General features: G+C 41.7%; 1 protein-coding gene across 1 annotated transcript in view; it reads right to left on the bottom strand.

The window, feature by feature from the left end:
• Positions 1-718: 718 nt before the first annotated feature.
• LOC123366106 overlaps positions 719-13,001 on the bottom strand; it is a 37,643-nt gene continuing 25,360 nt past the window's right edge. The window contains exons 6-8 of the mRNA XM_045009223.1: positions 7,564-7,710; positions 3,506-3,639; positions 719-835 (exon numbers count right to left, since the gene is read on the bottom strand). Coding sequence (XP_044865158.1) covers positions 719-835; positions 3,506-3,639; positions 7,564-7,710 — 398 coding nt within the window. The remainder of the gene's footprint in view (positions 836-3,505; positions 3,640-7,563; positions 7,711-13,001) is intronic.

Here is a 13,001-nt window from a genome sequence, read left to right as displayed (position 1 = left end):
ACCTCCTACATATCAACAGGCATAACTTATTTCCAGTGCCGCTCAGCACTGATATTAGGCGTAGTGACTTTTCTACATTCCTTTACCATTCTAATAACTTCAGTCCTAGTTTTGGTGGTAAAGTTGAGATCTTTCAGTTTTTAAGCTTCAGACATAATTATACTTGGGATCTGTGCACATCCAGTTTATAAGAAATACATCTAATGTGGTGGAATATTTCTGCATGTCCCCAAAACACATGATCGTGGTTGCATTGATTGAGTGTGTCTATCAGACAGGCTTCACAGTTATCAATTAGCTGCCCTTTCAGAGAGTGGTAAATGATTTTTCCTACAACAACCCTAACAACAACAGTCAGAATGTCATTTATACAGCTCTACTGGTCAATCTCCTTTTATTTTACAGTCACATTTTTTAATTCTTGTCTCATGCAAAAGCATCATTTGCATATCATGTTTATTCTTCCTAATGGCCAATTCTCTTTATCCTCTTCATCCTCTGAAGATGTCTGTCAAGAGCAAAGTAAAAGGTAGGCTTTAAATTCTTTGTTGCAAATTTTTAAAAATAAAAAAGGGAAAAAAATTGCTCCTGCTACCTAAAGCATTCCCTTGTCTGTTTCGAAAACCATCTGTCTCTCCTTATCAGCCGGCTCTGCTCTCTGTTTAAAAATAAACACATCGATGTATTTAATCCCTTATAATTGGACAGCTTTATTCTTTCAGAATTCTCTAAGCTGTTTTTCTACATCATGTGCTTCTGGGTCAGATTGCTCTGCATCCGATGTCCACTTCCTGCACCAATGGATTCTGATCCTGTAAGGTTCTGGCTTGGTTTTCTATCAAAAAACAAACAAAAAACCCATTTTAAGCACAAAATTGTAAAACTTTTCAGCTGCTTTTCCCATAACAATGTCACCATTTCCCATGAATCACTGTTTTTTCCCGGACTATTGGCCTTGCTATCCTCCGACGATACCTCAGCTTCCATATTCACGCATAGAGGCTCTTCTTCCACCCCCGCCTGTTAAAAACATTAATATATTTAACCTCTTATAATTTTTCAGCCATTTGTTACAATACAGGCCATTTTACCTCAGCCCTCAAGTCTGCCTCCTCCATAGCTGCAAGAAATCTCTCGCACTCTCTCCTTTCCATCTTTTTCCTTATTTATAAATTGGGGAAGACACCATAAAGTCTTCCTGGTTCTTCAGTTCAATTTCAGGTTGGAACATGGGTTCAGTATCAGTTGTAACTCTTTATCAAATCAGTGTAAATGGGTTGTCTCTTCGGAAAATGCACAGGTGCATCCAAAGGATGTTTAGGTTTCTTGGCATCTGTAGGCATGTTGTCAAAGGATATGCTCACAATCTATAGGTTCCCAACTTGAAACCCAACTTTCAAAATAGCGCAGATTTATACAAGGTGGTCAAATGATCATTGGCTAGAATTTTTCAAGGAACCCATTCTACAAAAGCCCATTTCTAATTAATGTCTTATCTGCAGAGCTTTGCAGCACCGGGAAGAAGACAGCAAAGAGATGGAAAAGAATCTTCATGGCTGAAGTTTCGCTGGGAACTGAATGTCTCTGGAGAAAAGAGACACAAGATAGACAGGAGATGGAGAGTCTGTGTTTATGGGCTGCCAAGGGTTGGGAAATGCTGATCTGTTGAAATCTTGTTTTGAAGAATGTCACATTTATTAAATTCGTGCTGCTATATGTTAATAATAATCATCATTATTATTAATTATATAATGCAGATATAATTAACAATCTCTTGCCTTAAGGAGTTAGAATATGAATATTTACACGTAGCAAATATCAACTGTCTGGTCGCAAACGTTTTGATGTCCACGGAAGCCTCCTATTAAATTTAAATGAAGGTCTTAACCAAGGGAGGAATTCAAAAACACAGCTGAAGCTGTGAAGTATTATCAGAAGGATGTATGCATTTGTGTATTTGTTTTGTACAATATTTCTCAATATTTTCTTTGTATTTAGGGAATTTTCCTAATTTCATGTATCAAAACCTATTACAAAATTCCCTTTTAAGATAAGAAATTAAGTGTATAACATTGTAACTACTCTGTGCCTGGAATGTATGTGGTTTTGTTCTGTATCTAATATGAGGAATTTTACATTAAGTGATGGGAGAGAATCCTAAGTTTTCCTGTTCTTTTCCTCCCCATAACAGGCATGAGGCTTAATGATAATAGGCCACCATGTAAAGTAGAGAAATAAAATGTTGCTGCATCAAACACGTGGAAGCCAATGGTAATCGTAGGTGCTAATCACCTGTCAGGATTTGTCTCATTCTGCCAGGGAGGAGAGGAGGGGAAGTGATTGGGCTTAAACTGCAGCCAGGAAAACTGTAGAAAATGTCTAAGGGTTCTCTAGTGCATATGACATCTAAGTGTTGCCTGACTAATTCATTCTAACTAGGGCCCAGAACCACCCCACATAACTTCACAGCATCCTGTGGAATCTCCCTCCCAGTCATCTCCTTTCTCTTCCTCTCCCCCATTTCCAGCCATTTGGAGGTACCAAATATCGGCAGTTGAGAAGAGCGGACCAAGAATGAGAATCCATTGGGAGGAGGTCATCAACAGGGTAATGAGGAACTGTGACAGGGCAGTGAGTTGCCCCTCTCATCCTCTAGTCATTGCCCTCTATTTCAACTATGGCTCTGCGGATGGAGGTGGCAGGTCTCCTTACATGCCACTTTCTCCACAGAGACAGAACAAAGGACACTGGATGCTTCCTTGCCCAGTGGAGACACCAGGATCTGGTACATCAGCCTGGCTGGTCACCTCACTCCTCTTATTTCCTATTGATGTTCTTGCCATACGCAGAGAGAAGTTGAAAAATAAAAGCAATACTCTTGCGGGAAGTTGGCTGGTAGAAAAAAAATCCATAATGGCTTTATTTTATCCTCTCTATTTCATAAATATACTGTGGTTAAAGGGGACACCTCGTATGCTGCTTTTTCAGATTTGAAGATGACATTTGATTCTTTTAATCTAGAAAAACTTTGGGTGAAATTAAGGAAGGTGGGTATCGATCAAAGACTTCTGCATATTTTGGAGGATCTCCACTGGAGCAAGATGGGTAGAGTAGGAGCTAAAGCCAGTGGAGAATGTTCTAACATTTTCTCTATTTCTAGGGGAAACACCAGGGTCACTTTCTAGGACCTCTTCTTATTAATTGACATATTAATAATGTGGTGGATGTTTTAAAGGAAGAAGATTTTATCCAATGCATGTTCAAGGTAAATCTCTCCATAACAAGAGGCACAATTTCTTGTCTTCCACTTCTTCTGTCAAGTACCCTCACCTTGACCTCTTTTCACAACCAGCTGGAAGTTGGAATGATCCTTAGATGAAGTTTGAGGAGAATTCACTCACCCATTGGCACCTATCTACCCTTCCTCCAAGTCTACGCCCATCTGTCAAGGAGAAAGGGGTCTACATTTTTCCTTCTGTCCACAAAAAAACCCACGTGTGCTCACCATGTTGAAAATGACACTGACCTCTGGTTTCTTGGTGTTGCTGTTGATGTTCTCATTGATGTTCTCTACTAAATGCTGAATGGTTGAATAATAACCTGCTTCTATGTGGTAGTACCGTGTTTCTTTTTTCAATGCTATCACAAACAGTATATCATGAGCAAGTATGTTCCACCAGTGACAATAACTAATTTCCAATAAAGCGACATCCCAGTTCCCGATCAAATTGAAAGACTTAGCCAGTTGTATTGAAAAGTTGGAACTAGTATTTTAAGGAAAAGCCCCCATAGATGTGTTGCTAGATAAGGTAACATAAAAGTCCCCGTCAGTCATTTCCCCCCTCCTCAGAAGTGTTTAATCTGAGATGGTTCAACCCAAATGTTAAAGTTTTCAGGCCACCCTCTCCATATCAACAAAAAATATGTGTTTCTCCCCTATCCTTTCTTTGCTAGAATCTTTTCTATTCTGTAAACATGGTCATTGTTTGGGTTTACTTTTAATAATTCTGTTTAAAGTAGAACTATTGAGAAATATTGTACAAAACAAATACACAAATGCATACATCCTTCTGATAATACTTCCCAGCTTCAGCTGTGTTTTTGAATTCCTCCCTTGGTTAAGACCTTCATTTAAATTTAATAGGAGGCTTCCATGGACAACAAAACGTTTGCGACCAGACAGTTGATATTTGCTACGTGTAAATATTCATATTCTAACTCCTTAAGGGAAGAGATTGTTAATTATATTATTATATATTATAATTATTATATAATTAGTAATAATTATTATTATTATTAACAGATAGCAGCACGAATTTAATAAATGTGACATTCTTCAAAACAAGATTTCAACAGATCAGCATTTCCCAACCCTTAGCCAACCCATAAATACAGACTCTCCATCTCCTGTCTATCTTGTGTCTCTTTTCTCCAGAGCCATTCAGTTCCCAGTTAAACTTCAGCCATGAAGATTCTTTTCCATCTCTTTGCTCTCTTCCTCCTGGTGCTGCAAAGCTCTGCAGGTCAGACATTAATGACATGAAGGGGGAGTATGGAAGGATGTTTGGGAGTCTGTACTACAGTTTCCTAAAACTTCTAATTTTTTCCAACTTTTTTTCCCCAAGAGTTATAGGGCTTACATGTTTGCAGCAGACACTTGACTTTTTCTTTGAAAATTGTGCTGGGGTCAGAAAGGTGCCTTTGATGTGCCTATTTAAAGCCATTCAATTTGGCTGAACTATAACCAGAAATAATATCCTCAAAATTCGACCTAGTGGAGTCCCATAGGGATTGGTTCTTGCTGCTACAATGTTCAACATTTTTATCCAGGACTTGAAAAGAAAACATTAAATCATCACCTATAAATTTGGCAGGTGACAAGAATGAAGGGACAATTCAGTGATACACAGGGATTTGCATCTTTTGGTAAGATGGGCACAAGGAAAGAATATTTGTTTTCATACAGCGAAACATAAATGTATGAATCTAGGAACAAAGAACGTCATCCATATTTACAAGATGAGAGACTCTATCCTTGGAAGCAGTAATTCTAGAAGATTTGGGAGTTGTAGGTGGATTATCAGCTGAACGTGTACTACCACTACAATTCTGCAGGGCCGCCCAGAGGCGGGGGCAAGGGTTGGGAAATTGGGTAATAGGGTAATTGATTTAGCTAAATAAAGAGAAGATGAAAGTAAGACTTGATCACAATTTAGAAGTACGTAAGTGAGGGAAAAATATTTTATAGTGGACTCTTCAATCTAATAGTAAAAGGTATTATGGCTGGAAGTTAAAAACTAGACAAATTCAGACAGAAAACAAGATAAACAAGATAAACCTTTTGTAAACAGTGACAATAATTAACAATTAGAACAATTTAATAAGGCTCTCTTTATTATTAAGTGGTATCTTATACCCCAAAGAAAGAGTACGTCGTCTAGAACTAGAAACCAGATGTATGATGTGGCAGAGCATTTTCCAATTCTCTTACCTATATTCTCCCCCAGTCTTATTTGTGTGTTTGGCTTTGTTACTGGAAATGCAGTTGTGTGGGGTTAGAATAGTTCTGCAGAAATGAGAATGCACCTGTATTATTGCTATTTATTAATTAGTATTAATCATTATTATTATGAATAATAAATAAAATGTTATACACTTAGCAACTCGCAGCCCCAATAATGGACTGGGACTCCACTGTATCAGATTCTGGATACTTGAAGGAAAGCACAGCTAAAATCTAATTTAAAATATCATAATCTAAAAATCCAAAAGGACATTTGGGCTACAATTCAAAAGGGCTGGCCTGTGTGGAATGTCTAAACCTGGCATTTGTTAATTGAGAAAGTATTCCCAAGTGCTGAGTCTTCACAAACATTTCTGTGCAGAATCTCCAGACAATCAGGCCTTCTGACTGGGAGGGACTAGTTCAGACCCTCCTGTTACTAAAAGTACCAGCCACTGAACCCAGTGCTGAGCTGGTTCAACCTGGCTCAGCCAATCAGTACTTATGACACTGCTTGGAAAATCAGTGTTAAGAATCAGAAAGAGTCAAAACCACTTCAACAGCTACCATGAGTACAGCTGGGGAGTCAGCACATCTGCTGAATGAACTTGCTCTGTCCAACTCTTAGGGGCAACCGTGGAAAGGGCTCAGAACCACAGACATTTATATATTGTCAAATATCTAGTGAAAAGCTGCACAGGAAGATAACTGGGCTGACTTGCCTTGGCTCAGTGAATTGGAAATTCAGTTAATGAGAAATGCCATTTATGCTGCAATCACAGCTCTTGTTTACCCTTCTGTGTGAATGAATATCAAGACTTTTTCTTTCTGCAGGATTCACCCAGTGTCCTCCTACTAACGTCCGTGAATGTATAGAGCTTGGGGGCTTGTGCTATGGTTCATGTCCCGCCCCTTATAGAGAGATTGGGAGCTGCGGTTGTGGGGCCTCTTGCTGTCAGTGGCGGGTAAGTTCAGGATTCCACAAAGCAAACGTCACTGTGTGAACAGAATCTTTCTGTGTCTAATTTCCATAGCTGTTATTTAATGATCTTGAAGGCTCAGGACAAGGGCACAACCTTGTGACATGGGACAAAAAAAAATTGTATGTTGCCCTCATTCTCGACTATACGGGGTTCACATATTTGAATGACCTCATAGCTGCTTTACTCAGAATCTCCACAGTGCTCGGTGCTACAGAGATTGCCACTTTATTGCTAAATCACACACCGCACAACGTGATGAGAACGTAAGCTGCCTCCTCACAGTGTGTGAGTATAACTACTCCACATAAAAATGGCAGCAAAGTGAAACTCAGTTTGTGGCCTGGTCCTCACTACTGACTCCACTCCACTGTGAAATATTGGAAATGAATATTGCCCCTCTGAGACCCAATAACATCCAGCACCACCCGAGGACAATGCTCGCACGGAGGTAGCAAACGGGAAATTATGTGAGCCATGTATTGTTCATGTATTGCAGTTACACTCGCCCAACCACTTTGAACGCCTCATCTCTGTTGCCAGCTTGGCATCATATGAACAGGGTCTCTGAACAGACTCGCCCCTATGTCTACTTTGTTGTTTCATTTTAGAATGTGACAACAAGAAGGAAAGACAAAGGTAAAGTCCCGAGGAGAGAGCAGGGGGGATGTTTCTCCTTTAGATCATTGTGCAGCACCTATGTGTCCAAAATGGCTACTCTTTACAATTTTAACACTCAGTTTGCCAAAAAGAAATGTGTACAAGTTTGGAGCTATGTTTCACTGGGTGTCTTTAGGGCAGAGAGGCGAGGGGAGGGGCGTTCATAGTTTGTCATATCTCAGTATAAAAGGATTGAATCTATTACAGAAAAACTAAAATAACTAACCATATGTTGGCTTCTGATTGACACACATACATTTAAACCTTTCAGGATTTTCATATATCACTCTCCCAATCACTGAAGGAAGGATTCTATTTTTAATAAGTAGATGAGGACAGATTCAACCATAGTATTTTAATATTAGCGCTTACCATATTAACAACTTCCAATCTGATTCCATTATAACCCCTTCTTCTCACATGCTTGTCCATTCCTGGAAAGGTCTCCTTTCCGGATATCATTTCTGGATATGAAAGGCCTGCTATCATCAAACTCCAAGGAGTTGGGAGGATCTGTTGTGAGTCTCTCTTGCAAGGAAGAGAGCAGGGGAGAGTAGGAGAACGTATCTTAACAGAAAGAAATGACTCAAAAATGAAGCCTGCAAAAGCAAACTGGGAGGAGCACAGAGAAGAGCTGAGTAGGAGAGGATTTGGGAGTTCTACATGAAAAGAGCTGTGGGGAAGAAATGTTCATTCAGTCCAGAAAGATTTGTTTATTCAAGTTTTGACTTTTGTTTTCCCCAGTTCATGGTTCCGATGGGGGCTAAATCAACCACCCAAGCTGATGAGAAGGTAAGCTGCCCCCTCACCGTGCAGATATAACCACGCCACTTAAAAATGGCAACAGAGTGAAACTCAATTTGTGGCCTGCTCCTGGTTTAAATGTGAAAATTCTTAGAGTGAAGTTAATTTGGTCTCATTGCTTATCTGTAGTCCATTCTAGCCCTGTTCTGCTTGTTACCTGCTGGATCTCCCCTTAAACTATACAGGAGCCTCAGCAGGATCAAAATAATGTTGCTGCAGGGGCAGGACTCAGAGAAGAAGTTGCGAGGGGTGAGTCATTTTCCCACACAGTGTGGGCTTGTCTACTCATAACCAGCTACGGTAGCACCACGTCAGCACTGTTGCTGTGCCAAGGTGCTTCAGTGAGGAAGCTACGTAGAGCAATGGGAGATGTTCTCCCATCAGTGTAGGCATCCATCATGTTTAAAGCTGGTGAACAGTCAATAAGCACTGATTCCTCTCCTCACCCCTTGAATTCATGTCTCTATTTTTGGTTGTTTTCATTAAACCTCTGTAGCAGCATGTTGTAGCAGGGAAAATGAATCCCCTGGTCTGCAGCTAACCAGGAATATCTTTACTCAGAATTCAGTGATGGGGAAATTCCTGCTCTACTTTTGATTTGAAATGCAATGCCATATTGTCCTTGTTTTAATGGATATAAACATAGAATGTGAGAGTTTCTTCCCTTTTTGCAGTAAAGAGACACCCTCTAAAAACTCCTCCCACTGCTCTTTGCCAATCAGAGTGGGGTTCAGGTGCATAGCACCACCCCAAGAGTGGGTTTGACCAATCAGTTCTGGGATGGGTTGACCGATATGTAAAAGGATCATGTGACCTCTCTAAGACCTCCTTCTGTCGCCTCTAGCAATCAGAGTAGGTTTCAGCCATGTAGGACCACCCCAAGAGCAGGTTTGAGCAATCAGGGAAAGTTTTGGGGTGGGCTGACCCATCCAGAAGAACTATCGGATTCATTTGAGTGTTTTGACTCTTATTTATCTCTATGACGTTGTCCAATCCCCCCCCCCATCATTTTGACAATAATGGTCAAAATCTTTGCAAAAGGTGTTTCTGCTCTCAGGTTCCCAGTTTTAGTCAGGGAATAGTGATCGGCAGGGGGGACAGGCCACAGGTAAAGCAGGTGTAAAGTGTCCCTGCTGCAATTTAAGCCCACTGCTTCTTGTCCTATCCTCAGAAGTTAAGGAGAACAATTTTTCTTCCTCCTCCTTGCAACAACCTTTTATGGACTTGAAAACTGTTCTCATGTCCCCTCTCAGTCTTCTCCTCTCCAGACTAAACGGACCCATTTTTTCCAATGTTACCTCATAGGTCATGCTTTCTAGGCCTTTGATCAATTTTGTTGCTCTTCTTCAATTTGTTCACTTCTTTCCTGAAATGTCCACATCTTTCCCAGAACTGAACACAATACTGCAGTTGAGGCCTAATCATCGGGGAGTAGAGCGGAAGAATGACTTCTTGTGTCTTGCTTAGAACAGTCCTGCTAATACAGCCCAGAATGATGTTTGCTTTTTTTGCAACAATGTTACACTCTTGACTCATGTTTAGCTTATGATCCACTGTGATTCCCAGATCCCTTTCTGCATTACTCCTTCCTAGGAAGTCATTTCCCATTTAAATGTGTGCAACCGATAGTTCCTTCCTAAGTGGAGTACTTTGCCTTTGTCCTTATTAAATTTCATCCAATTTACTTGAGACTATTTCTCCAGTTTGTCCAGATCAATTTGAATTTTATTCTTCTCCTCAAAAGCATTTGCAACTCCTCCCCGCTTGGTATCATCCGCAAACTCCATAAGTGTACTCTGTATGCTATTATCTGAATCATTGATGATGATATTCAATAGAACTGGACCCAGAGCTGATCCCTGTGGGACTGCACTCAAGATGTCCTTCCAGCTTGACTGCGAACCACTGACAACTGCTCTCTGGGAATGGTTTTCCAACCAGTTATGCACCGACCTTATAGTAGCTGTTAGAGGGCTTTCCCTTTATCCCCTCCCCTGGTTCTTGTCACACAGACAGAAAGCAGAAGACCAGAAGTACGAAGTGCAGACAATGTGATATTTATTGGGGTAAGTTCCAAGCAAGCATATTTATAGCTCTACCTGCTGACAGTCTGTTCCCCAGTGTTCCATTCCCAGCTCTGATGCCGCAGAGCCTTTACCCCGCGTCTGATTCACCTCCCACCAATTCCCGGTGAGCCCAGATCCAAAAAACCCTTGGATCTTAAAACAAGGAAAAATCAATCAGGTTCTTTAAAAGAAGACTTTTAATTAAAGGGAAAGAGTGAAGGGAATACCTCTGTGAGATTAGCATACAAGGTACTCTCACAGACAACAGATTCAAAACACAGAGGATGTCCCTCTGGGCAAAAGCCTTAGTCACACAAAGACGCCCAATTTGATTCTCCCTCTTATGCAAAACGAAGTCACAAAAGAAAATAAACATAATCTAATACATTCCATCTCTAAACACTTACTACTTTTAAGAAATGCTAGATGGCGGATTCCTGGATCCTTCACTCCGGCACAAACTTTTCTGAACAGACAAAAGACTGATTTCCCTCCTCCCTCTTTGAAAACATCTTGTCCTCCCATTGGTTCCTCTGCAGGGCCGGCTCCAGACCCCAGCGCGCCAAGCATGTGCTTGGGGCGGCGTCCCAGCGGGAGGGCGGCAGGTGGCTCCGGCAGACCTCCCGCAGACATGCCTGCGGAAGGTCCGCTGGTCCCGCGGCTCCGGTGGAGCATCCGCAGGCATGCCTGCGGGAGGTCCACCAGAGCCGCAGGACCGGCGACTGCTAGAGCGCCCCCCGTGGCGCGCCGCCCTGCTTAGTGTTCTGTAAGACATTTAACTTGGTACCACATGACATTTGGATTAAAAAAACCTGAATTATATAAAACTATAATGGCATACGTTAAATGGATTAACAGCTGGCTAACTGATAGGTGTCAAAGTGTAATTGTAAACAAGGCATCATCATTGATGGGGTATATGTCTCATGCGTTCTGGTAGGGACTCCGTAAATTTTAAAGAGAAATATATCGATAGATAGATAGATTAGATAGATAATAGCTCATCATACTGCAACATAAAGTCATTTCACTTACTAATAATACTGGTAACATTAATGGCACAGTAAAAGAAAACAGCTCTTCTCTCTGTACCCTTCCCTGGTTATTCTCTACACTTCATCTGCTACTTAGATGAAGGATGACTGCCTGTGTTATGAGATCTCTTCAGAAATGCCAGTCGAATGGATCATCGGGCGAAATGGTCAAATAGCACTTATGAGATTTTCACTTTCCATTGGTTCCACAACATATCAACAGAGCGTATCAGCTTCCTTATTGCAAACAAATGCCTTGGTACAGTATATCAGTGATCACTGATAAAGAGAATGAGAAGTGACTGGGCCTCAGCTGTAGCCAGGGAAACTGAAGGAAATTTCCAAACTTCTGTAATGGAGTCAGTGCTCACTGGGAGCCCAAGTAGGATCAATGAGGTAGAACAACTGTACCCCTGATAACGGTTAGTTTTTCACCCAGGGACGCAGAGCTGTGAGTATTAAGGGCTAGACGCTGCCATACTTAGGGTATGTCTACACTGCAAGAGCTACAGCAGCATAGCTGATCTCTAAGGCTGAAATTTGACCCCCTAATCCAAATTTTACCTCAGAGGGAATGTCTGCTCAGCAACATGACACCTGTGGCTGGCCTCAGGTTGTGGGGCTGTTTCACTGCTGTGTAGATCATAGACTCATAGAATATCAGGGTTGGAAGGGACCTCAGGAGGTCATCTAGTCCGACCCCCTGCTCAAAGCAGGACTAACCCCAACTAAATCATCCCAGCCAGGGCTTTGTCAAGCCTGACTTTAAAAACCTCTAAGGAAGGAGATTCCACCACCTCCCTAGGTAACCCATTCCAGTGCTTCACCACCCTCCTAGTGAAAAAGTGTTTTTCATTTATCCAACCTGAATCATCCCCACTGCAACTTGAGACCATTACTCCTTGTTCTGTCATCTGCTACCACTGAGAACAGTCTAGCTCCATCCTCTTTGGAACCCTTTTCAGGTAGTTGAAAGCAGCTATCAAATCCCCCCTCATTCTTCTCTTCTGCAGACTAAACAATCCTAGTTCCCCCAGTCTCTCCTCATAAGTCATGTGCTCCAGCCCCCTAATCATTTTTGTTGCCCTCTGCTGGACTCGTTCCAATTTTCCACATCCTTCTTGTAATGTGGGGCCCAAAACTGGACACAGTACTCCAGATGAGACCTCACCAATGTCGAATAGAGGGGAATGATCACATTACTCGATCTGCTGGTAATGCCCCTACTTATACAGCCCAAAATGCCATTAGCCTTCTTGGCAACAAGGGCACACTGTTGACTCATATCCAGCTTCTCGTCCACTGTAACCCCTAGGTCCTTTTCTGCAGAACTGCTTCCTAGCCATTCGGTTCCTAGTCTGTAACAGTGAATGGGATTCTTCTGTCCTAAGTGAAAGATCCTGCACTTGTCCTTGTTGAACCTCATCAGGTTTCTTTTGGCCCAGTCCTCTAATTTGTCTAGGTCCCTCTGTATCCTATCCATACCCTCCAGCATATCTACCACTCCTCCCACTTTATTGCCATCTGCAAACTTGCTGAGAGTGCAGTCCACGCCATCCTCCAGATCATTAATGAAGATATTGAACAAAACTGTCCCCAGGACCTACCCTTGTGGCATTCCGCTTGAAACCAGCTGCCAACTAGACATGGAGCCATTGATCACTACCTGTTGAGCCCAAGGATCTAGCCAGCTTTCTATCCACCTTATTGTCTATTCATCCAGCTCATACTTCTTTAACTTGCCGGCAAGGCTACTGTGGGAGACCGTATCAAAAGCTTTGCTAAAGTCAAGGAATAACACATCCACTGCTTTCCCCTCCTCTACAGACCCGGTTATCTCCTCATAGAAGTCAATTAGGTTAGTCAGGCATGACTTGCCATTGGTGAATCCATGCTGACTGTTCCTGATCACTTTCCTCTCCTCTAAGTGCTTCAGAATTGATTCCTTGAGGAC

The sequence above is a fragment of the Mauremys mutica genome, chromosome 3 (genome assembly GCF_020497125.1).
Source record: "Mauremys mutica isolate MM-2020 ecotype Southern chromosome 3, ASM2049712v1, whole genome shotgun sequence".
Taxonomy (NCBI): domain Eukaryota; kingdom Metazoa; phylum Chordata; order Testudines; family Geoemydidae; genus Mauremys; species Mauremys mutica.
This window is presented reverse-complemented; position numbering and strand designations above follow the sequence as displayed.